The sequence below is a fragment of the Narcine bancroftii genome, chromosome 4 (assembly GCF_036971445.1).
Source record: "Narcine bancroftii isolate sNarBan1 chromosome 4, sNarBan1.hap1, whole genome shotgun sequence".
Taxonomy (NCBI): Eukaryota; Metazoa; Chordata; class Chondrichthyes; order Torpediniformes; family Narcinidae; genus Narcine; species Narcine bancroftii.
In genome coordinates this window covers 291,678,533-291,704,929 of record NC_091472.1, presented here as the reverse complement: position 1 = coordinate 291,704,929, position 26,397 = coordinate 291,678,533, and the positions used below count along the sequence as shown (strand labels likewise).

The window sequence follows — 26,397 nt, the reverse complement described above, 5'->3', positions numbered from 1 at the left end:
CATGAAGTTTTATCCACTCTAACCTTCCCCCATTTCTCCCAATTAATTCTAGAAATCTGTCAGGATATTCATTCTTGTAATAACTCCAAAGGGTTTTGAAATGTAATATTGAATCCATGGTACATACATTTGGAACTTCATCCACTGAATCTTGATGGATGTATGAGTGAAGACAGTTCATTAATTACTTCTTATGGAGACCTGGATAAATGTGTGAAGGAGAAGTATTTGCAGGGCAATGGGGAATAGAGAAAGAGCCCACAAAGGATTGTCTCCTTTTAAACTTGTATTTTCATAAGGCCATGGACAATATTTTTAATTTTTGAAGCTGTAGCCTCATTTCTTTGCAAACAGTATGTCCTGTTTTCATTAAATAATTGTCATTAACGTTGTATAGTAAATCAGGACTAAAAATACAAAAGTACATCAATCTATAATCACTTTTATCATCAGCTAAAATTTGAGATAAGATCAGATAAAAACAGCATCATTACTCAATAAGAATATCTATTGTCAATTTCTGTCATATTTTTGACAAGAAATTCAACCAGTGCAAATTGTTGTTGTATTTTTAAATTCTGCATGTCCTAATGCACCTTCAGAAATTTCTCAGCATTTTTTTTTAACCAAAAGAGGATTGTTGGTGAGTGAGAAAGTGTAGAAAAGGCAGGTGGGGTTTATAAAGGTTGAAACAAAATCTTGTGTTTTTGATTCGTAGTTAATTTTGTGCTTGTCTCTTTAAGAAGACTATTGTTTGTAGTGTTACCGTAATGACTGTGACGTAAGATGTCCCAATATCCGCACAGATTAAGAGCTTGCATCTTTTTCTTTGATGAACTCCTTCCTTTCCTCCTGTCCTCACTAACCTGCCCTAACACCCTCTCCTTCGCCGGTGATGCTTGACAGATACTCTTCTCTGCAGCACCTGGAGATAATTGACAGGGGGGTTTTCTGATGGACATTCCACGTCGTGAGTCAGACAAGCGGGGTGAATGTGGATGCTCAAAAGTTACAGTATTCCTGATTAGCATCACAGAAATTGAATGATGGCACCCAGTGAATGAATGATGTTTTGGACTTGGACTTTTTGAATTATTTAACAATACTAGAGGGCAGCACTTATCTTGCCTATTTTTTATTTATTCATGCTGAATTTCTGCTTCCTGTTGATCAGTAAATGGAAAATCTTTGCTTTTTCTTCATAAATACAGATGTTGTTGAACTTGCATAAGAAAAGTTGGATGGAAGGGCTGACACTTCAGGACTACAGTGAGCATTGTAAAGTTAATGAAACTGTTGTGAAAGAAATGCTTGAATTGGCTAAGAACTACAATAAGGTAAAAAAAAAAAGAGAGGAAATCCTTCATTCCAATAAATCATTTTAAATGTATGCAAAAAAAAAAATTATACTCATACATGTCAACTTCTTTAACAGGCTGTGGAAGAAGAGGATAAAATGACTCCTGAACAACTGGCAATTAAAAATGTTGGAAAACAAGTAAGTATGGGCTGTCTGAGTAATCTGAAGCAGACTTTTTCTATTATCAATTTAACCATTGAAGAATTCATAGTTAGGATGAACTGCAGTTTGGGTATGGACCTGATTTTTAAAATACTCGAGATAATTATATTGAGCCATACAGCATTTTTCAAAATGCAATTATCTGCACCATTTCCTGTTTTTCAGAACATTGCAAAATACTTTTAGTGAATGAAATACTTCAATCCATTTATACATGCAATATACTCCCATAAGGAGCAATGTGATAATGACTAGATAATTTGTTTTGGGATAAATGTTATCCAGGACGCTAGGGACAACTCAACTATTGTTTGAAATAGTATCACACGATATTTAAGCCCACGCAAGAGAGCAGATGGGGTCTCACTCCAATAGCTTCATGCTCCCTTCTCTCTTGACCATCACCCTAGATTCTTCATCTCTTCAACTTACATACATCTACAATACCTCATGTCCTCCATCTAATCAATGACCATCCAGGTAGACCCATTGTTTCTGCTTGCTCCTGCCCCACTGAACTATTTTTGTCTTGTCTAGACCCTTATCTTTTCTCGCCTGGCCTAATCCCTCCCAACCTACTTCCACAATACCTCATTTGCCCTCCATCTCTTCAATTATGCTTTCACAGCCCAGATTCTTCTGCTTTGAATTGAGATTTGAATCTGGCACTTGCTGACCAAGCTGTCAGGCATCAGTGTTATTACTACAGATGTTAAGTCTTCTTTGACACTGTTGTCCGATATAATGGGATTCGAACCATGTTTGCAATGTTTAGCCTCAAACTAAGTGCTTTACACTCACTGCCTGGCTTCCACTAGGAAACTGGTGTGGAGAAAGGACATGCCATATAGCTTTGTTTCAAATATTGTGAGAACTTCCTCAAATATTATTGTCTCAATTACTCCCTTTTATACTCTGTTAAAATTTTCTGAAAAAGCTTGTGACCTCTTTGCTCCTGTGGATGAATTGAGTGCCCTTCATTATTGACTTGTAAATCAGAGGACACTGCATATACTTTTTCAAGCCATCAATACCAATGATAATTCAAAGTAAAACTGTTATAGTTTCATATAGATTTTCTCTTCATTTGGAAAAGTAATTTCTAACCTGCAGATTTTTTAATTAACCATAGATATTAATGCAGAAGAATCTATATTGTTGACTCCCTTTTCTATGAATGTGACTAATATATGATCTAACCAATGCCATAGAACATTTCAGCCCAGAAAACAGGCCATTCAGGCCTTCTATTCTGTACTGACCACTATTTCACTGGTCCCATTGACCTGGTCCCATAACCCTCCAGGCCTCTCCCATCGATGTATCTACCCAATCAAGATTGAGCCTGCATTCATCAGATGGCAACCCATTCCACACTGTCACCACCCTGTGAGTGAACTTTCTCCTCATGTTCCCCCTAAACCTTTCCCCTTTCATCTTAAAACCCCAATCTAAATGAAAATGCTTTGTATATTTTGTAATCATTTATTTTAATAATTATTGTCGTCTTCATTTTCAAGTCCAGAATGCTTGATTTTTCTCTACTAACAAATACCATACTTGTATCTCCAGTTGGTATCCTTTAGTATCTTTCCATTTGGCATACAGGTATTCCCCGCTTTATGAATACTCACTTTACAAAAAGTCGCTTCTATGAAGAAACCTGTGTTTGTTTTTACAAAAGGATTTTCGCTTTTACAAAAGCAGCGAACCATTATCGAGTCTGTGCGCGAACCCAAACAGATCTTCCTCTCTTACATTCCAGTCTCCTGTACCTCCCGCCACCCCAACCTCCAAAGATTCAGCCTAAGTACCCTGTACATACATTATTTCTACTTTATAGGCTGTGTATTTATCATATCATTCCTGCCTTTAATAAATGTTAGTATTATTTTAGGTTTTATGTGTTATTTGGTGGGCTATTTTTTGGGTCTGTGAATTCTCAAAAAAAATGTTCCCATAGAAATCAATGGTAATCACTTCTTCGCTTTACACCATTTCGGCTTACGAAAGGTTCTGTAGGAATGCTCTAGTTTCGTAAACAGGGTATGCCTGTAAACCATTTCCTCAAAATAAGTTACATGAACCCTCAAATAAATTTCTTGTTTTATTTGTATGCTACCTCCACTAACTTATGAATTTCTTTTAGGTATTTTTCAGGGCTACTGACTGTTTTCTAAGTCCCATAATTTATGATCTGCAAGTTTTTACATAATTTGTGTCATTATATCGTTTATTCTTTTCCAATTTGCGCAATATTTTAATATCCATTTTAACTTTTGACTACCAACCAACTTTCTATTGATGTTGCTAAATTTCTTCTTTAACCAATTCGATAATTATTCCAAGGAACAAAAAGTCCAACCTCTGCATTCTCTCCTCAATGAATCCCACCATCTAAGGCATATTCTTCTGAACTTGCTCCAGTCCAGCCACATTCTTCATTTTATACTGTTATGACAGGAACTGCAGAGTGTTCCAACTGTGTCTGAACCATTGTTCTATGAAGCTGTATCATCACCTTCCCATTCTTATATTCAGTGCCCTACTAATGCTCAGTATTCCCTCTGCCTTTTTCACCATGGTAATCTACTTATGCTGCCACTTTCAGGGATTCCTGGATTTGCATACAGAGTTCCCTCTTTTCCTTAATACTCCCTTTGTCTTACATCATTCTTTGTGTATGATCTTCCGTTTTTAGTCCTCCCAAAGGGCATCACCCCACATGTAGCGGCATTAAGTAACATGCCATTGCTCTGACCATTTTTACCGACTGTATCTTCGACTTTGCTCCTCACAATCAACAATACCAATTTTTCTGTCAAAGGCAAACTCATCAGACCAGTTAAATTCATATCCAAGTAGAGGCAAACAGTAAGAGTCCCAGTACTGATCATGTGGTACCCCGTTGGTTTCAGGCTTCCAGACCTTCCTCCTGTAACTAAACCAACTTTGAATCCAATTTGTCAATGAACCCTGAAATCTCTGCAGACTTCATCAACCCTCAACATTTTTGTTACCGGTTTGATGAATTCAATCAAAATGATCGGACAGGATTGTCCTCCAACAAACTCACACTGACTTTCTTTAATTAATCCATGTGTTTTTTCAACTGATATCAAACTATTGGCTCACTGTGCATGAATGGTGAATATGGATGTGTTAACTTAAGACCTCACTTCTGACCTCTGGTTCCAGGCATCAATTGCTAATTTGTTCCCTCATAGGTTTTATTCTTTCCTGGTTACTTTTTGTTCTGAATATAAAAGGTTTGGGATTTTCATTAAACCTTTCTGACGGTGATATTTTGCTCTCTTTTTGTTTTGATTTCTTTTTAAGCACCTTCTTACACTTTCTATACTTCTGAAGGGCCTATCCTGTTTTGACTTTTCTTTAGCTGCCCACCTTATTTCTTAATTAATCCATGATTATTTTTCAGATGGTATCAGACTATTGGCGCATGAATGGTGATTGGGGGAGATCACTTCACTGAGATACAAACCCATACCTTCTCCTTCACCACAATCCAAGGCCCCCAAACAGTCCTTTCAAGTGAAGCAACGCTTCACTTGCACATCCGCAGAACTGATTTACTGTATCAATGCTCCCTTTGTGGCATTCTCGACATCGGAGATTGAGAGATCCCTTCACTGAGCATCTCCTCTCTGCAACAGCAGAGACCTCCCAGTAGCCAACTATTTCAATTCCGAGTCCTACTCCCTGACTCACATGTCTGTCCATAGCCTTGTGTACTATCCGACACAGACCACCTGCAAATTGGAAAAACAGCACCTTATTTTCCAGCTGGACACTCTCCAACAGATGGCATTAACATTGACTTTTCTGCTTTCTACTAAACCTGCTCGCCTTTCTTTTTCCCCCTCCCCTTTCCTGTCTTTCCAGTTCTCCCTTCCCTTCCCCCTCACTCACCCAGCCATCCCTTCTTCCCTGCTACTGTCCCCTCCCTCCTTTCTCCACCGATTATCCCATGCCTTTGCCAACCACCTCCACTCCTTCCCCCACTACTCTTTTGTTCAGATGCACGGCAGCATTTTCTCATATGTTGATGAAGGGCTCAAGCCCAAAACGTCGGTTATGTATCTTTTCCGTTGCTACATAAAGGAAGCAAAGCGTGCACATGCCCAGCGCATTCACAGTCACTTCCTAGATAGCAAGGACACATGATGCATGTGGAAGGGCATCCAAAACACCACCAACCACAGGACTACACCATCTGCCTGTGCTGGTGATGTCTTCCTCCCAGGCACACTGAACAACTTTTACACACATTTTGAGGTGAAAATCGATGTTGCAGCAAAGAAGACTGCCTGTCCTCCAAATGACCAGGTGCTGTGTCTTGCAGTGGTCAACCCATGGAAAGCTGCTAGTCTGGATAACATTCCTGGCAGAATGCTCTGGGGATGTGCAGCTCAGCTAGTGGATGTTCTCACTGATATCTTTAACATCTCCCTGAGAAGTGGCATGGTCCCAACGTGCTTCAAAGCCTCCACCATTGTCCCCCATGCTGAAGTTGACTGTGTCCTGCCTCAATGACCATCACCCTGTTGCACTCACGCCCATCATCATGAAGTGCTTCGAGAGGCTCATCAAGGGACACATCAAGCTCCTGCTGCCCCCCTCACTAGACCCCCTGCAGTTCGTATACAGACCCAACCACTCTACAGATGATGCCATCGCCACTGCTCTCCATCTAGCCCTCACCCACCTGGAAAACCAGGACTCGTATGTTCAAATGCTGTTTAATGACTTCAGCTCAGCATTCAACACAATCATACCACCGTACTTGATAAAGGAATTGAGCCTACAGGGTCTAAATACCTCCCTCTGCAATTCAATTCTTGACTTCCTGTCGCAGAGACCTCAGCCAGTCCGAATCAATAACAAAATCTCTAAGACCATCACTCTGAGCATGGGGACCCCCCCATTGCTGTGTGCTGAGTCCACTGTTGTCAACTCATGACTGTGGAGCTAAACACAGCTCAAACCACATCATCAAGTTCACTGATGATGCGACCGTGTGGGCCTGATCAGTAAGAGTGACGAGTCAGCATACAGAGCTGAGGTGCAGTCACTAACGGTCTGATGCACACCCAACAACCTGTATCTGAACGGCAAAAAAAACAAAAGAGATGGTTGTTGATTTCCAGAGGGCCCAGGAGACCATGCTCCGCTGACCATTGACAGCTCCACCGTTGAGGTCATCAAGAATATCAGGTTCCTTGGAGTGTACTTAGCGGAAAACCTCATCTGGTCCCTTAACATCAGCTCCATACCCATACTTCCTGCTAAGGAAAGTCTGTCTCCCACCCTCCATCCTCACCACATTCTACAAAGGATTTATTGAGAGCATCCTGTGCAACTGCATCACCGCCTGGTTTGGAAGCTGTACCTCCTCGGACCGCAAGACCCTGCAGAGAATAGTGAAGTCAGCAGAAAAGATCATTGTGGGCTCTCTTCCTACCATGAAGGACATCTACAACACTTGATGCAGGCAAAAGGAAATAAACATTGTGAAGGACTCCACACACCCCCTCAAGCAAACTGTTCTCCCTTCTCCCATCTGGCAGGAGGTACTGTTGGGCAATAGCTTCCCCACCTCCCCGGCCAAGCCATCAGACTCCTGAACTCCCAGAACATTTGGGGATTGGGTACTGTAGAATGTTAATGTACAAGTCTTAAATGTGTCGAACTTCTATTGTAACCTATATTTATGTAAATGTGCTCCGTGGTCCTGGAGAAACGCTATCTCGTCTTTACCAGGTGAGCATGGTATAAACAACAAATAAAGGTGACTTGACACTATTTGACCTGTTGAGTTTCTCCAGCATTTTGTGTTTTTACTTCAACCACGGGGTCTACAGATTTTCATGATTTACTTATCTTTTAATATCCAGGATTCCCTGGACCTGCTGTTATTTCTTTTAATTTGCTGTTTTTATTTGCAGAAACACTTTGGCCCTGAACTTTTACTGCTTCACATTGAAATGTGTCCCACAATCACTGGTATCCCATCAGAGGAGGCTTACTAAGTATCATTTTCCAGTACCTGCTGCTTAGCTCTGTTTTGCTGTTCCACTGCGAATTCTGTTTGAGGGTGGCCTACCCTGAAGTGGTTTTCCTCCTCTCTTCGATGGGATTTCTATGAGAGCCTTTCTTACTGCTCCCTTTCTGAAATCTCACTACCCTCAAGCTCTACAGCCCTCTGTCCTTCCCCTGATTACCCCTTAGCTCCTTTCTTTTCTTCCCCTCCCATCTGTATTTGCCAAACACCTGTCAGCCCGTGCACTGAGCGATTCTTGGTATTCCTGCTGAAAGGTTCCAGATGGAAATGCCAACTGTGTTTCTTTCCATTAATGCAATCTGAATTGTTGAGTTCCCCCTGCACTTAATGTATTTAGAAACTAGCACATTACAGCACAGTACCAGCCGGCAATTCAACCCTTGATATCGTGCTTACCTATATATTCTGACCAAAAAAAAAGAAACCTTTCCTACCTCATAACTTTTTTTCCATCCATGTGCCTGTCTAAGAGTCTCTTAAATGTCCTTAATGTTTCATCATCACACCTTTCAAGGCATTTCAGTCACCTACAACTTTCTGCCCTTTTTAAAAAAAAACTTACCTCTGATGTCTCCCCTAAACATTCCTCCTTTCACTTTGTAAAGATGTCCTTTTGGTTTGCTATTCCTGCCCTGGGAAAAAAAGCACTGGTTGTCCACTTCATCTATGTCTCTCAGAATCTTGTAGACCTCTATTTAAAGTCTCCTCTCATCCTTCTTTGTTCCAAAGAGAAAAGTCCCAGCTCTGCTTCATAAGACTTATTTTCCAATCCAGGCAACATCCTGGTAAATCTCCTCTACACGTCTCCATAGCTTCCACATCCTTCCTATAATGAAATGACCAGAACTGAACACAATATTCCAAGGGTGGTCTCACTAAAGATTTGTAGAGTTGCAACGTGACCTCTCAACTCTTAAACTCAATCCCCCTGTTAATGAACCCCAGCATCCTATAGGCCTTCTTAACCATCCTATCAATCCTGTTCTATTTAACTGAAATATTGTTTATCTTCTATAAAAATGAAATCTAACCAGATGAACCCTTCTAGCACTTTTCTCAGATTCTCAGTATCAATAATATTTTCCTTTTGCAACAAAAAGTTAAGAATAGGAAGAGATAAAGGAAAGACATCATTACTAATAAGCATCATCTATAATTTTATTTTCAGCATGAAAACAAAATAATTAAAATGAAGGGTGCCAGATTTGAAACATTTATTTTGTTTGCCCTTTCAGAGATGCTGTAAGATCTAGACTATTACCAGCATTTTCTGTTTTTATTCCAGATTTCCAACATCTGCAATTTTTTTTTTCAGGGAACTCATGATCAAATGTCTTAAATCCAGTGGTTGAACAGATATCACTCGTGAAGATATTTTAAAATAAGTTTACAGTTATTTTTAATAGGGATTTGAGGGAAAATAAAATTCACCCAGAGAATGGTTGCCATCCGTAACACCTATTTAATGTATCTGATTGAATTCTTTGAATAATTGACAAAATGGGGCTGAGGGCAATATATTAAATCTAACTTACTTGAGAGGGAAAGTGCAATACAAGGTACTTGCGAAAATGATCAGGTTAAAGTATTTGACCCTAGGTAGCAGAATTCATTGAAAGAAGCAAGGGATGGGGTTGCTGGGCATTGGCATCGTTGTGTCCTCCCTAAGCCACAGATATGCGATTGGAGGGTGGCAGATTTACCTCAAGAAAGATAATAGGGGGGAGGAGTCACGTGATGGAGTAGTGGCCGGACGGTGAACTCCAGCCCTCTCCAGAAAAGTCGGGAAAAACAAAGAAAAACACAAAGGCACAGAAATAAAAGTTTCAGAAAAGTGAGTATAAAGGTGGAAAGAAGATGGCGACAAAAAAAGAAAAATCGAAAGCAACGGTAAGAAGAGAGGAAGAGAAGACAAAGGAGGAAAAAGGTGAAGGCCTTACCTGTCCGAAGAGGCCCGCTGCGGAGAGAGAAACCCGCTCCCTCAGGTCGGTAAATAATGGACTACAAAAATGGCTCGCTGAGCCGAGTAAAAGTGCGCAACCGCGCATGAAAAAAAACACACCGACGGGAGGGGGGACCGGCTGGGGAGTCAATCTCCACAGCCGGCAACGACAGCTGCAGAACACCTGCAGCAAGAAGAGACCACAGAAGACAATGGAAACAAGAAAGAAGAGAAGGAAAGGGCAACAAAGAAACAACAGATAGCCAACCCAGAGGAAGAAGAAGAGGAAGAGGAAGAGTACAGTGAAATAGAAGAAGAAAAGAAAGGCAAGATAAAGAAGGTACTTTCTCTTATTAAAGGATACATGGAGTCATTTAAAGAATGGCAAACATAGGAATTTAATGATTTAAGAAAAAGAATAAACAACACAGAAGAGAAAATGAATAAAATAGAGATGACCTTAACAGAAATGGGAAAGAAAATGGACAAGATGGAAGAGCGGGCAGTAGCAGCAGAAATGGAGGTAGAAGACTTAAAAAAGAAATTGGAGGAATCTAATAAAAAAACTAAAGAGACACAAGAACTACTAGCTCAAAAAATAGATACAATGGAAAATTATAACAGAAGAAATAACATAAAGATAGTGGGCCTTAAGGAAGATGAAGAAGGCAAGAATATGAGAGAGTTTATGAGAGTTTATGAGAGAATATGAGAGACCCTAGGATGTCCAGAACTACAGCAAGAAATGGAAATAGAAAGGGCACATAGAGTATTGGCCTCTAAACCACAACCACAACAAAAACCAAGATCTATTGTAGTAAAATTCCTAAGATATACTACAAGAGAAAAGGTACTGGAGAAGACAATGGAAAAAGTAAGAGAGGGCAACAAACCACTGGAGTATAAAGGGCAAAAAATCTTCATTTATCCAGATATAAGTTTTGAACTCCTAAAGAAGAGAAAAGAGTTCAATGCAGCAAAGGCGATTTTATGGAAGAAAGGGTATAAATTTATACTAAAGCATCCAGCGGTATTGAAAATATTTATTCCAGGACAACAAAAAAGACTATTCTCGGATCCAGAAGAGGCACGAAAATTTGCAGAACAATTACAAAAATAGACTGAGGGAGGAAGACGGGTAATGAGAGTAAAAATGATCACGATTGATATGTATGTGGGTAAAGAGGTATAAGAGTGAATAGAGACAATGTGCATACGTGAATGTATCTGTACTTAGAGGAAAATATAGATAGTATAGACAAGAATTAATAAGGGAAGGTAATGGAATAGAGAGAATAAGGAGGGAATTAAAAGAGTGACCTTTGTGACATATGAAAAGTGAAATCTCTTCTGGGGGGGGCGGGGTGGGGGGAAATAGCGGTCACTGCAAAATCAGTTGACGCTTGCGAGTGGATTCGCAAATCCAAATGGAGAGGGGAGATGTGGTTGTCCGACAAGGGATAAAGGACAACTCAGGAGGGGAAGGGGAGATTGGGGATAAATAAGATAGAAATAGGAGAATAAGGAAAATGTTGGATGTTGTAGGAATGTTGTCTTATAAAGAGTTGAAAATAAGAAAACAGAAATGGAAAAGGAGGAAAGGTAATGATGGAAAAACGGAAAGAGAAGATAAACAAAATATAAAAGGGCTACGCTGAACTATATGACTTTAAATATTAATGGAATACCTAACCAAATTAAAAGGAAGAAACTACTAAATTTAAATGAATAAATGTATTCCATTAGAAAAAATAACATATAGGTTAAGAAATAATATTGAAATATTCGAACAAGTATGGGAGCCTTACATTAAATACAATAGCGAAAACCTACCGGGGACAAACATTACCTAAGTTGATGGAAGGAGAAAGAAAGAAAAGAATGGACTCAGTAGAATTTCTGGTGTATTTTTGTTGAATGACAACATTGTCTGACTGGCTTAATGCAACCTAGATTGTATACCTAAAATGGATGAGAGGGGGGGGTGGGGGGGTGGCTTGGGAGGACGGAGGGGGGGGGGAGAAAAAGTCACTGTATATGTGTGAAAAAGAAATAGTGTATATCATGGCTAATGTGATTTATGGTGTGAAAAATAAAAAAATTTTAAAAAAAAAGAAAGATAATAGGGAGAATTCTGAAATTTATAGTCCTGTAAGTCTTGTGTCAGTCGTGGACAAACCATTGGAAAGAATTCTTAGGAATTGTATATACGGGTATTTGTAGAAGCAAAGTCTTATTAGGCTTTGTGAGGGGCAGGCCATAACCTCACATATATAATTGTTTTTGAAGAAGGTGACAAAACAGATTGATGAAGGTAGAGGGGTGGATGTGCTGTACATGGATTTTAAGGCAGAATGAAACTTATTTTGCCTGGGTCAGTGTTCTTCAGGGATCTGTCCTTGGAGGTCTGTTGATTGTTATCAAAATACAGTTGACTTGGATGAGGAAGGAGGAGGGGTGGGTAAGTAAGTTTGCAGATGACACGAAGGTTGGAGATGTGGATAGTGTAGAGGGTTGTCGTAGGCTACCATTGTAGATAAAAAGAATGCAAAGTAAATTTACTAGGATGTTGGCTTGGCTTCAGGAACTGAGTTACAGGGAAAGGTTAAACTGGTTAGGACTTTATTCCCTGGACTGTAGAAGAATGAGGAGAGATTTGATAGAGATAAGTAAAATTATAAAGGGGATAAATAGAGTAAATGTCGTAAAGCTTTTTCCACTGAGAGTAGGTGAGATACAAACCAGAGGACGTGGATCAAGGGTGAAGGGGAAAAGTTTAGAAGAAACATTAGGAGTGACTTCTTCACACAGAGAGTGGTGGGAGTGTGGAACGAGCTGCCAGCTGAAGTGGTAGATGCAGGCTCAAGTTTAACATTTAAGAAGAATTTGGATAGGTACACGAATAGGAAGGGTATGGAGGGCTGTGGACTGGGTGCAGATCATTGGGATTAGGCAGAATAATAGTTTGGCACAGACTAGAAGGGGCCTGTTTCGCTGCTGTAATATTCTGTAGTTCTATATAGACAGGATTCAGAGTTGGGTGAAGAAGTGGGAGATGCATTTCACTCTGGAAAAGTGTGAAGTGATACACTTTGGAATCGACACTTTGGAATCGAACCTGAAGGTGGAGTACAAAATTAATGGCAGAGTTCATACCAGTATGGGGATCTTAGTGCCCAAGTTGATTCGCAAGTTGATATGGTTGTTAAGAAGGTGTATGTTATGTTGATGCTCATGAGTTGGGGGAGTGAATTCAAGAGCCCAGAGGTAATGTTCCAGGTCTATAAAACTCTTATGAATCCACACTTAGACTATTTTATTCAGTTCCAGTTGCCTCATTGTAGAAAGGATGTGGAAGCATTCAAGAAAGCACAGAAGAGGTTGATAAGGATGTCTTGTGAGAAGATAAGGGGCAACTTAATAGAGGTGTATAAATTATGAAGGTCATACAAAGAATGGACAGCCAGCATCTTTTTTCACCAGAGTGTCAATGGCCAATACAGTACATCTGTTTAAGGTGAGTGGTAGAAAGTTTAGTGGCAATGTCAGAGGTAGTTTTTTTTTTACATAGAGAATGATGGGTCCCTGGAATGCACTGTTGGAGAGAATGGTTGAGGATGACAATAAGGACATTTAAGAGACTCATGGATGTAAAAAAAATGTGGCAGGTGACGGACTGTGTGGGAGGGAAGGATTAGCTTCATCATGGAGTAGGGTTACATAGGTCAGCACAATATTGTGGGCTGAAGGGGCCTATACTGTTCTGTACATGTTCTATGAATTAAGCACTTTGGGCTGCCAGAAAGTGGAAAGAACGACTAACAGAAATCATGGTGAGACCACAGTTGTTGGCCATTAGTGTAAGCCAGCCATTCCCAAAGTGGGTGGTGCCACCCTCTGGGGGCAGTGGAAAGATCCAAGGGAGTGGTCCAAATGTTTCTAGCAAACTCAGCCTGCAATGCTTATCATGCGCTATCCGTCAGGTGAGAAGGGGGTGGGAGTAACAGCTGGTGATGGTGACCATGACTGGCCAGGACGGGACCAATCAGGACGGTGAGTGACCAACTGGGACAGCGACCAACTGCTCAGGATGCCTCGAGAGATGTAAATTTACCCTTTCATATTGTTAAATAATTTGTTTTATTTGCTAAGTAATTATGATTTATTTGTGAAATACCTTCGCTTGTTTATAGTGTTAGATTAGTTGTTCTAAACTTGCAGTAGACTTTATACCAAGAAAGAGGTATGCGCGTGCGTGCGTGTGTGTGGGGTTGGTGGGAGCCAAGGGGATAACAGCCTGAAAAAGTTTGGGAACCACTGGTGTAAACAATTTAATACGTGGATTTGGCATTTTTAATCTTGTCCAATATATTAAAGTTTGGTGGTGGAACTAATAATGCAGAACGAATGCTTCATAATAAAAAAAAATGTATAGAGCCAGTGAGTGGATAAATGGCAATGAAGTACAGGCTTATTTTTTAATTGAAGAATAGGAGGCATCTCAATGGAATCTATAAAATGGAGAAAAAGATAGAGAGTGCTTGGAATGCTGAATCATAAATCAGTAAAAATGGCAATGGTCAATAAGTAAAGGTTTCAATAAGCTTTGGAAGATATTTTTAGATGGTTATGTGTGGTTAAATTTACACTATTCCAAAAAGAATATTCAAGTACTCGTCAGGAAAAAGCTTACAAGGATGTTTTTACAGGAAACAGTTAAAGCCCAGAGTTGTGTTTGCCAAAAAGAAATGGTGATGACCTTAATTTATCAAAATAGCACACGGCACATGACAGTTAATAGAAAACAAAATTTAATATTAAGCTACATTGGGAGGTGTGAAGGTGCAGAACGTACACACGTTAAATTTGCTGATGAAACTGGGAAAGAAAGCTGTGAAGAAGACACAAGGTGAAAGAGGGATATGGTTAGGCTTAATGAATGGGCAAAGATTTTGCTAATGGAGTTTAATGTAGGAAAATGTGAGCATGTATATTTTCTGCAGTAAAAATTTTAAAAATTATCTGAATGGTATGAATGCAAAGCTTTGAAAGGCATAAGGAACTGGGATTTGCTAAGTAATTAGGAATACTAGCAATTTATATTTTATTACTGTGAATCAATTTATATTTTATTCTTTGAGGTGAAATCACATCAAGAGCATTGATGCCCAGGAAGCAGTTAATTTCTTTTCCAATATTTTTCTCAACATTGAAATTTCACATCCAAAAATACAGAGTACATAAGTCAAAAAGATACATTATACTTAAAGCATATCATTTCACCCCACATTTTAATGTAAGATTATTATTGTATTAATATTTTATAATATAAAAAGAAAGAGTCTGTTTGGTCAAAAAAAGAAAGACAGAATTCTTATCAGAGTGATTAAATGACCACATTCGTCATATCCTCAAAAACACTGGATTATGAGTTAATTTATTTAAACTGGAAGCAGTTCAGAGAAGTTTTTTTTTAGACAGACATCTGGAAAGGGCAGATTTAAAATTTAGACATACAGCACAGTAACAGGCTCTTTCGGCCCATGAGCCTGTGCCGTCCAATTACACCCAATTAACCTGCACTGTTTTTGAACAGTGGGAGGAAACTAGAGCCCCGAGGGAAAACCCACAAGACGTGGTGAGAACATACAAACTCCTTACAGTCAGCGCGGGATTCGAATCCTGACCCCAATCGCTGGTCCTGTAATGGCATTGCACTAACTGTGACTATATTCAAAGATTAGATATGAAAGGCTTATTATATTCACTGACAGTTTCATAGATTGAGAATAACTTTATTGAAATCGAAAATTCTGAGAGGTCCTGACGAGGCAAATGTGGAGAAAATCTTTCCTCTTGTCAGGTTAACGTGATTGTATTAAGTACTTGGAGTAAACTCAAGGAACTGGGTAGCCTAATTCTGCTCCTAATGTTTCTGTATTTTTGCCTTCTGGGACACATGACTAAAAGTCTGAACCAGTGATGTACGTTTTAAGGAAAATGAAGAGGTAAAGAGTTTTTGGGAGGGTTTACCAAAACTTCGTCCTTACGTGCTGCAGGAATGGTTATCAAGAGTGAAGCAGTTAAATTCAGTGATGATCATTCTTGGTATGTTTAAAGAACTTTACAACCAATAAAGTGTTTTTGAAGTTTGGTCATGGTAAGCCATCTTGTGAACTGAAAATGTAGCGTTGAGATGAAGGTCAGATTTTGAATTAGAAAATGTTAGCTGAGGGATCGATGTGGAACATAGAACATTACAGCCCAGTACAGGCTCTTCAGCTCTCGATGTTGTAATGATCTAATCCTCTATTTTTCCTGCATCCATGTGCTTGTCTTTTCAATGTCCTTATTGTACCAGCTTCCATCACTACCCCTGGCAATGTTTTCCAGAAACCCACAACTCTCTATGTATAAAAAAAGTTCCCCTGATGTCTCTCCTAAACATTGCTCCCATCACCTCGTGCAGTTGTCCTCTAATGTTTTCTCCTCTCCACCCAGGAAAAAGGTGTTGGCTGTCTACCCTATTATGCCTCTCATAATCTTTTAGACCTCTATTAATAATCATTTAGACCTCTCATCCTGCTTAGCTCCAGAAAGAAAAGCCCTTTATAAGACATATTCTCCAATCCAGGCAACATCCTGGTAAATCTCCTCTGCACCCTCTCCATAGCTTCCACATCCTTCCTGTAATTATTAAGAACTCTGACTCATGAATAAGAAAATGGGATCCACTGGGGTCTCTAACATGTTGTCTAAAAGGCAGAACTTCTTTGAGCTGCACTTCTCAGTATGCAGTGAGATTGCTAAGTATCATCCATTGAGAATTAGGAGCAGGATTGGGTCACCCAGTCCCTCAGGACTAGTCCATTACTCAGCCAACAAAGCCAACAAAAAAACTGCCATATCATGCCACTTCACTCAAAATGTATAAAATAGGATTTCAAAGCTTCCTAGAATTGCGCATCTGAACTGAAGTCACAGTCCTAGTGAAAGATGTATTCAGTGGATATGTTTTTGCCAAACATAGCCAAAATCTATACCTTCCTAGTGTTTTATTGCATCACTAGGGTAGGTGAGATACAAACCAGAGGACATGGGTTAAGAGAGAAAGGAGAAAAGTTTAAGGGAACAGGAGGAGGAATTTCTCACAAGAGAGTGGTGGGAGTGTGCTGAAGTGGTTAACATTTAAGAAGAATTTGGACAGGTACATGGATAGGAGAGGTATGGAGGGCTGTGGACTGGGTGCAGGTCAGTGGGATTTGGCAAAATAAAATGGTTCAGCACAGACTAGAAGGGCTGAAGAGGCCTGCTTCTGTGCTGTAATATTCCATGATGCTCATTATTTAGTCCAATCAATTTGTCTTTTGTGTAGGTGCTTTTCTCATTTCCATTCTAAAAATTTCTAGTTTGAGGCAGAGGATTTTTTTTTCTCTCTGAAGCTTTGAATTGTACAATAACACGTTTTTGAAATACTGTAGCTACGTAATTTCATGTATGTTATAGCTTCTTAGGTATGTTATATTTGTATGTTTCAATGCACACTAGCATAGTATTAGACTTGCAAACCAAAAGTCGAGGTTCTGAGGAAGGATTTTTGACTTGAATCATTAACTCTCTTTCTCTTTCCATTAATAATACCTGTTTGCTGATTTTTTTTGCAGCATTTTTAAAATTTTACTTGAGGTCTCCAACATTTTGTAGTTTTTTTTCAATCAAAGGAGTTCAAATTCCATCATGGAAGTGGAGGAACTTAAATATACTAATTAAATGCTGGAAGTAAAAAAAAAAGGTATCTGTTACAGTGACTTCTGGATCATCTTAAAAATGGAAGTTTCTAAGTTTTTTAAGGAAATAATTCTGCTGATGTAGTCTAGATATGAATAACCATAGATCTGCAGCAATTTGAGCTCAACTGCACTTGAAAATGACAATTTGGGTTGGGTGTTAAAATGTTTGCCTTGCTTGTGAAATAAATTAAAGTGGAAAAATAGCATATTTCTGGTGATTGAACAGCTGAACCATAATGTCTGAACACGGACCAAATAAAAGTGTAATTTTAATCAAGGTTCCAATTATCATAAAATGTCGTCTACAAGAGGACACAAAATTTTAGGAATGTATCTTCAAATATTTGAATAAAAAATTGTAAAACATTTTTCCCACTATGTAACTTATATGAAGCAACTTGTTTCAGCCCACTGCACTTTCATTAAACCATTGTATGTGAGAGAGAAAAAAATAGCTAGACATCTATCATTGAATTCTTAACTGTAATTAATCTTTTTGGGGGGGCTACCACCTGGATGATTATCTGAGATGTATTTTAGAGACTGGGGATATGAATATTGTTCACAAATTATTTTCCTTTATAATAAAGATGTAAAATTAAAGGACTTTTAAATTTTTTTTATAATCGGCTTTGTTTTTAAAATAGACACAACACCCTGGTTATTGAATATTTTAAAAATCTGATAATACCAAAAAAATGGCATTTTCACAAAATTATTACCCTGGAAAATAATGTTTAAAATAATAGTTCTTTTTTTTTCTTTCAGGATCCAAAACGCCATTTGGAAGAGCATGTGGATGTTGTGATGACTTCAAATATTGTGCAGTGCCTAGCAGCAATGCTGGATACAGTTGTATTTAAATGATGAACTGTAATATAAAGTAGAAGACATTCTGTTATTTTTACTTTCTTTGTGCAGTTTATGATAATTTCCTTTAGAGCTGAGTCTGCTAATGGCTACTTAAAACCAGCCATCCAGCAACATTACAATCCTTATCTGAGAGCAACCATGTTCGTATCTGCCTTTGTTGTTTTTGTATCATTTGTCAGGACAGATACATTTCAGTTCTCCCCCCCCCCAAAAAAGTTTAAATATGTATCCGAGTTTGATTGTTTTATTTGTACTTGTGTATTTTTTGTGTTAGATCTCAGACTGTTAATAAAATAAACGTTAAATCTATCTTTGTTATGTGACTTTTCATTGTCACATAAAAACAGATTTGTACTCCCAAAAAACAAGGTTTTGCCATTTATGTGATATGTTACAGGATTTTTAAAGGAGAAATCGCATCTAGATAAAAGCAGTTAGATGTTCTCTGATCCTTGTTTATTAAGACTTGTTCAGCACTGCAGAGGTAGCACATGTCTAACACCTCTAGGGTCGTAGCTGTGAATATGGCAGATGCTAAGGTCAAACTAGAATCTCGTCTGTGAAGAATGACATTTCTCAACCAACTGCTTGGCACAGAGAAAGTTAAGGTACATTAACCCACTAATTCATGAATAAGAGGTGCACAAGATTTTTTTTGACTACGTTATATTATGATTAACCTTGATACAATCTTGCCAAACTTGCAATGACTGGCAGTTTTTAAACTACAATACTCCATAGTCTACTGATAATATAAACATGTTTCGATCATTTCTTTGTGAGGGTTTGGTGGATTTACATAATCAGGAATAAACACTGAATGTATCCTTGAGTTACAGATCTGACAATTGGTTTGTGTCGCATTATTGCATCCTTAGAACATTTAATTATTCAGGTATTTATGTTAATATTTTCTTGGAATAAAGAACAAGCGGTCTTACAGAAAGGATGTAAACTTATAACATGCTACATTGGATGTGGCCACTTTATGGAAGGTTTCATGACTCAACTACTGTGAGGATGAAATTTTGCGTATTAGGTAATGAATATGTGAACGTCTTGCAGGCATTTTCAACACTGAAAATCCTAACGAGTCTGTTTTGAAACTGGTCATAAATTTGACTTTTCTTATCTCTGTCTTGAAACAATTACAGTATACTCAAAGATCTAGAACGATCATATTTTAGCGGCTGCTTTTAGATGAGGGTGGCTGCCCCTCAGAGAAAAAGCATCTTTTTTTTTAACTGATGGTTATTTCCACCCCCCAAACTCCAATCCTGGGGGAAGTTAGAAGCAGTATCGTCTGGAAATGAGTTGGATGATGGCACCAGTAAGAGTTATTGGAAGATCGTTTTCCCATAGAGCAAAATTTGATTAACTATCTGAATCTTAATTTCCCAGTCCATTGTATTGACGCAGTGATTAAAATACCAATGATTGGAATAAAAAAACTCCCAAAATAAACTATAATGTGCGTTAATAAAAATGTACTTAATAACACTAATCACGTTCACAACAGCAAATCTGCTCGTAGCTATTCCCAAACTGCATTTGCAGTACCCGACTTAAAACCGCCTGGTTTAATTCTTGTAATACAAGTTCCAATTTATTGCGTGCAAAATTCAAACATTTTAAAATACAAAAATCAATTGACAATAGGTCATTATAACAAACATTCAGATGAGTTGGCGATTTACCAGATTATGCTCGACATCACTGTTTATTTTAAAATATTCAGGGGTAATTGATCAAGTTTCCGAAACGGCAAATGTAAAGAAGCAAAGTTATTTTCAACCCTGATATTCATTTATTGCCACAGTGGAGCGTCCTGTGCCTAAATTCTGAATGCCATTTGGTGTTGACCGTTCAATCATTGTGTGGTGGTCGTTGTAATCACAGGAAAATGTAGTTCGTTAATATAGTTCGTTAATAACGCCAAGCCTTTGTCAGAACTACATTTCCCACACCACTCAGAGAATAGCGATTAGAGCGGAACTAGTGAAGCTGCAATGAAATCTGTTTTAGTTCAGAACTTTAAGCTATAAAAATTGTCAATGTCCATCTTATCACGGACTCTTCCACACGGAAAATTAATTGGTCCATTTCAAGCTACGATGCGGGGCATCACGGAGCAATTTCGTATTTTGGAGAAGCCATCATTAAAAGACCGGTTTCATTGACTGTAGCGGAGAATGATGGAAGGATGCAAATATGAAACAAGTGAAACAGACGAAATTAAGTTACTCTATCGATTGCGTTCACTTCACCGAACAAAGCTGAGCAGTGGCAAATTTTAGACCTTGTATAATTAATGGTTTTTAAATCATTTGAAATGTAATTTGGTACAGGTTCGTCCATTGTTAATAAAACAATAATTGCAATAAGCGTATTGGAAGTATGATGACGCTCTATGGCGTACATGTGGAGCATATTTAAAGCACCTTGAGGTAAGATGACTTGCCACGTTTATTTATCTCTGCTTTTCTATTTCACATATAACATAGCGCTAGACGCAAGATTTATTGGGATCGATTTGTCCAAGGTGTTCAGAACCGCGGGAAGGGCACTCTCCAGCCCCCATATAGACCATATAGTCAAAGACAGCGAGCAGTAACTTTTTTATTGGAAAGGAAGCGCACTCTCAACTTTGCATTGACTTGGCAGTTTGAAAATCAGAACGTTTCTCGTGCATTAAAACGCCACCATTTATTTATAATATAGAAATAAAACATTAACTTTTTTTCCCCGAAAGTGCTTTAGAAACCTGCCCAATCGCTGATGCCCTTTAGAATTTTTTTGTTTGATTCGCAAATACACTAGAAAAAGTTATCGTGGGCTGCAGAAGACGGTCCTAATAGATCTAAGTGCAGCAAAAGTCTTGAGTATTGACTCAAGCGGTGCGTGGAAATCAAGTCATGCCTTAAATAACTGTCACAGAACAGAAGTATTATCTGAAGATCATTTAAAAAGATGAATCATGCTGGATTGCAGGAATACCACACCAAGTCAGTGGCAGGGAATTTATAATGACATTTTTTTTTAAATCCCTGCAGATGGTCTGTTTCGCACTAGATTTTTCTAATCAGTATTTCGACAAAATTCCAAAACAATTTAAGTGATCCTTGTTCTTGACAATTTACTCCACTGTCCACATCATTGTCTGTCCAAATCGGGGAATGGGCAGCTCCTTGTTAATGAAACGCAAACCGTCTCTGAAATGAGATCATCTTGCAATTTGCCATCATTGCCATTAGGACTCAGGTGATTATCCTAATTAATGTCTGTCTAATTAAATTACTGTCAGCTGTGAACCAATCGCAAGAGCCGTTTCATTAGTTGTGCAACCGGGGGGATCAAAAGTGAGTCCTTCGTTACTACTGCAAACTGTCAATTGGCCAATCGCTTTTGGGAGAAAAATCGAGTACAAGCCCTTTGTGAGAGCGCTTAAAGAATTGCTTTCAAGCGGGTTGGGTTTTTGCTGTGGCTGAAGGTTTCTATAGGGTGAAGCGCTTGCTTGTAAAGCTATGCAGCTGGAACACTGCTTATCTTCCTCTATAATGCTCTCTAAGAAATTTCTGAATGTGAACAGCACCTATCCCAATAGTGAGCTTGCTTTGCACGATCAGATCATCTCGGCCAGTGATAACCTCGAAAGAAGTTCACCTCTGAAAAAAATTAACAGGGGGATGACGAATCAATCAGAAGCAAACAATTTTTCTGACTCCAAGGACGCGTCGGGGGACGTCCAGAGAAGCAAGCTCTCTCCTGTTTTGGACGGGGTCTCTGAAATTCGTCATAATTTCGATGGATCCGCGGCAGACAGATATATCCTGTCACAATCGAGCCAACCACAGCAACCGGCTGCTGCTCCCAGTGCTATGTTTCCTTACACTGGCCAACATGGACCCACACATCCTGCTTTTTCCATCAGCAATCCGAGCAGGTACATGGCTCACCATCCTGTGATCACAAATGGAGCCTACAATAGCATTCTGTCCAATTCTTCTCCCCAAGGCTACCCGGGCACTGGTTACCCTTATCCTCAACAGTACGGACATAGTTACCAGGGTGGACCTTTCTATCAATTCTCTTCTGGTCAACCAGGACTGGTTCCCGGCAAAGCCCAGGTGTATTTATGTAACAGGCCGCTGTGGCTTAAATTCCACAGGCATCAAACGGAAATGATCATCACCAAGCAAGGCAGGTAAGTGGACATTTCATTTCTTGTCAAAGCCACCAAACTTTAATCGATGTCGACTGAATGTTAACCAATTATATTTGTATTGCAGCGCGAATGCACGTTCATTCATTTTACAATAGCGAGAATGCCAAATGGTGTTTTAAAAGGCCAGATTATTTTTGACAGAATAAGAATTTGTGAGACGTGTATGCATAATTTATTTGCTTAAAGTCTGAACAAGTGTCTCCAGTTGCAGGGACATAAAATCCTTATTTGTTCACATACTTGCGTATATATCTCTTCCTTGATCAATCCTTTTTTTCCCCACAAAGAAACTTGAATTTCTAACAGTAAACGGATGTTATTTACGAAAACCACATTTAAGAATATAAGCTACCCCGTGAAATGTAGCGAGTTGACACTCTATGCCCTTACACAAACAAGCCAGAAAACCTCTCTCTTTTACATTTTCATGGTCTTTCTCTATTTCGATCCTTCTATTTCAGGCGGATGTTTCCATTTCTGAGTTTTAACATCTCTGGTTTAGACCCGACTGCACATTACAACATATTTGTTGACATAATTCTAGCCGATCCCAATCACTGGCGATTTCAAGGAGGAAAATGGGTACCTTGTGGAAAAGCAGATACCAACGTGCAAGGCAAGTTTTTGTTCCCCCTCCCCGGCAATCTGTTCTATCTTTAATTCAGCAATTAGAACGACTTAATTGTTCAAACACACTATTCCGGCAACTCTTTCCCAAAGTAATTCTTTATTCCACGAGACTCGATCAAACCGGTTGTGTGTTTTCTGTTCACGGTTTGGTGCTATTTATTGTTCCCTTATGAGAAGGGCATTCCATTTATGGATTGTTGCCCTTAATCTTCTATAGGTAATAGGATTTATATGCATCCAGATTCACCAAACACGGGTGCTCACTGGATGAGACAAGAGATTTCATTTGGAAAATTAAAGTTGACCAATAACAAGGGTGCATCAAACAACAACGGTCAGGTAATGTAATTTCGATGACATATCACAGATTTAAGATGTCCTTTTAGCTAATTTTAATAAAGAAAATAGTTTAGAATCCGCCGTACGTTAGTGCTATTTCGATTATATGTTTTATAACTATATAAATAAAGCGCTTTTACTTACCTTGCCGCGGATTTTAATCAAGCCAAGTCATGCCTATCCACGTTGTTTTACCGACAGATGGTGGTTCTGCAGTCTTTACATAAATACCAGCCAAGATTGCATGTAGTTGAAGTGAATGAGGACGGAGCAGAGGATTCAAACCAACCCGGCAGGGTTCAGACGTTCACTTTTCCAGAAACGCAGTTTATAGCAGTTACAGCATATCAAAATACAGATGTAAGTAATAACTGGGGTTGGCTAACGCGGAATTTAAAGCTGAACAATTGTCTTTAGGAAACATATAGGAATTATGTAGCATTAACCATTTTAGTCTGCTCCCTCCCGTTTTAAAAGGTCTTTCGATTAAAAAAAAAGCTCATTAAAAAAATTTACCAGTGCAATGACGAAATGGTACATGCAGTTAGGTTATAACTTTTTTAAAAAAAATTAAGCCATACCTGCCTAGTTTTTTCACTTCTGCTCACTTACAATAATGTAATCGTTTGAGTTGTGGAATTGAATCTCACCAGGAACAAAGCCTCTGTGGTATGGGCGTCCCTACTCGCACTATATTCCACACAAATTTATTTAAAAAAAAACACTTTTTAAAAAAAAAAAGAACCCCCATATTACTTGTATAAATATCTTTAGATGTTTGCACAGTTTGGTCCTACGAAACGGTTCTGGCTGATGGGTTGATACAAATGTTTTTTTTAATGTATTTTAAACAGATCACACAGTTGAAAATAGACCACAATCCTTTTGCCAAAGGATTCAGAGATAACTATGACACGTAAGTTAGTTGAAAAGAATTCTATTCACGTCTCCAAAGTAGACCTTTTCAGTTAACCTGTTGAGATTCTCAGTTTGGGCTCGGACTGTGGTTTTTTTAATTAGCGATCCACATTTTATTTTTAATAACTGGGTACATTGGATAATGTTGGGTTGAGGTTCCAAGGAAGCCACCGTTTTACATTGATCCTTTAGCAATGGTCGAGAAATGCCAAAAGGCGACTCCCATTAGTGTCTGGGTACTTGCCACAGGGTTTGGAATTTCTTCCAGGTGACCATTGCAGTGTTGGGGTGCTGGGTTGTTTTGACCTGCAAGTTCCCGAATTCCTTTGGAGAGGTTAGTTTGAAGGTAGCACCAGGCAAACGGGGACTCACTCCCTTCTCTCTATCCACCTCTCTCTGCAGGATATACACGGGCTGCGAGATGGACAGGCTCACCCCGTCCCCGAGCGACTCGCCGCGCTCTCAGATCGTGCCGGGCACCCGCTACGCCGTCACCCAGTCTTTCCTGCAGGAGCAGTTCGTGAACAACTACGCCAAGGCCCGCTTCCACCATGGCGGGCCCGGGGGCGGTGAGCGCAGCGTCCCGCACAGCAACGGCCTGTTATCGCCGCAGCAGGCCGAGGAGCCCGCTGCGCCCTCGCCTCAGCGCTGGTTCGTCACCCCGCTACAGCAGCCCGCGAACAACCGCCTCGATTTCTCGGCTTACGACACCGACTTCGCCGGCAACGCCATCCTGTCGTACGGGGTGGGGGTGAAGGCACTGCCGCTGCAGGCCGGCACCCGCCCCCTCGGCTACTACCCCGACCCATCGGGCTGGGGGGCTCGCAGCCCGCAGTACTCGTGTAAATCGAGCTCGGTGCTGCCCTGGGGCCGCGGCGCTTCGACCAATTCCTACTTGGAAGAGGCGGCGGCCGCTGCAGCCGCGGCGGCGGCCGCCGAGGGACTGGGTCTGGGCACGGTGCCCGGCACCGACCGCTCGCCTCTGGCCGCCGGGGCTGAGGACACTAAAGCCAAGGAGTTGCCCGAAGCCGCCTGGATCGACTCGCAGTCTTCCATCAAGTCCATTGACTCCGGGGACTCGGGCATCTACGAGCAGGCGAAGAGGAGGCGCATCTCGGCGGACGCGCCGCCGCCTCCACCGCCGCAGGTCCCGGCCGCCGCCGCCCCCGAGAGCTCGTCTCCCCTCAAGAGCGAGGCTCTGACCCCCAGAGACTGCGAGAAGAACTGCGCCAAGGAGATGGCCTTTTACGGCTTCTACTCTCACGCTTAACCGCCTCCCTCCGAGCCGGCCGGGTCGGCAAGGAGCCACCCGCCTTTCAAAGCTCTCGCCTCGCCGTGGAAGTGCCGAACGCCACGCCAGCTCCGAGCTCCTCGATCAGCCAAGCGGCTGGTGCCAAAAGCGAGAGCTCCGTTTGCTGCCCTTCCCTCTCTCTCTCTGGGCGCGGCGAGGGTGCCTGCTTTCGCTGGCAGTCCCGGCTCGGGGGCAGAGGCTGGTGTTTTGTCAAACCCCGTCAGTGTTTAAATGTGATAAATAATTATAAGAGTGGTTTTAAAATCCGTGTGTTCTTCTGTACAGATATCTTCCCCTCCCAAATTACCGACCACCTCATACTACAATGGAATTTGCGTCTGTAAATCATGTCTGTACAGGATTTAATTCCCAAGCGGCCAACCTTTCTCGTTGGTGTCAAACGCTTCTCTATAAATCACATGTACAGATTATTTTAAATGGTCGAGCAGTGGCATTTTGCGTTATTTGTTCTCGGGCGGCTCGGATTATAGAATAGGTTTTAATGCATTCGTTTGGTAGAACCGTAGAATTTTAGAGTTCAATTCCTGAAGTTGCCACCTTGTTCAAGTGCGGAGGTCCTTGGAGAAATAGATTGGGATCTGTTTGCATTAGGGTTGGGGGGCGAGGAAGGGAGGGGCCGTGGGGGTCGATGACGCTTTTCAGGTCTCGTATGTAAATTTTGTCTATTCTGTAAAGATATTATCGTGCTTGTATATGGATAATCTTTCATTCTGTTCCGTCTGTGAAGTATCACAGATCCTTCTTTTTTCCAGTTTGTATACATT

At 40.2% G+C, this 26,397-nt stretch overlaps 2 protein-coding genes across 7 annotated transcripts in view; both read left to right on the top strand.

The window, feature by feature from the left end:
- The window catches only part of psmd14 (proteasome 26S subunit, non-ATPase 14), a 153,182-nt gene extending 134,664 nt beyond the window's left edge, over positions 1-18,518 (top strand). For 5 of the 6 annotated variants that reach the window (XM_069935403.1, XM_069935405.1, XM_069935406.1 and 2 more), the window contains exons 9-11: positions 1,212-1,337; positions 1,436-1,498; positions 18,105-18,518. In XM_069935403.1, coding sequence (XP_069791504.1) covers positions 1,212-1,337; positions 1,436-1,498; positions 18,105-18,203 — 288 coding nt within the window. In that variant the 3' untranslated portion in view covers positions 18,204-18,518. Of the gene's footprint in view, positions 1-1,211; positions 1,338-1,435; positions 1,499-2,828; positions 2,937-18,104 lie in introns of those variants that run through there. The other variant, XM_069935407.1, reaches the window with a different exon arrangement.
- Positions 18,519-21,733: 3,215 nt separating this feature from the next.
- On the top strand, positions 21,734-26,377 carry LOC138762097 (T-box brain protein 1-like). Its single transcript, XM_069935402.1, has 6 exons — positions 21,734-22,413; positions 22,896-23,050; positions 23,282-23,403; positions 23,605-23,763; positions 24,258-24,319; positions 24,724-26,377. The coding sequence occupies exons 1-6, from the start codon at positions 21,734-21,736 to the stop codon at positions 25,589-25,591; spliced, it is 2,046 nt and encodes a 681-aa protein (XP_069791503.1). The 3' UTR covers positions 25,592-26,377.
- Positions 26,378-26,397: the final 20 nt, after the last annotated feature.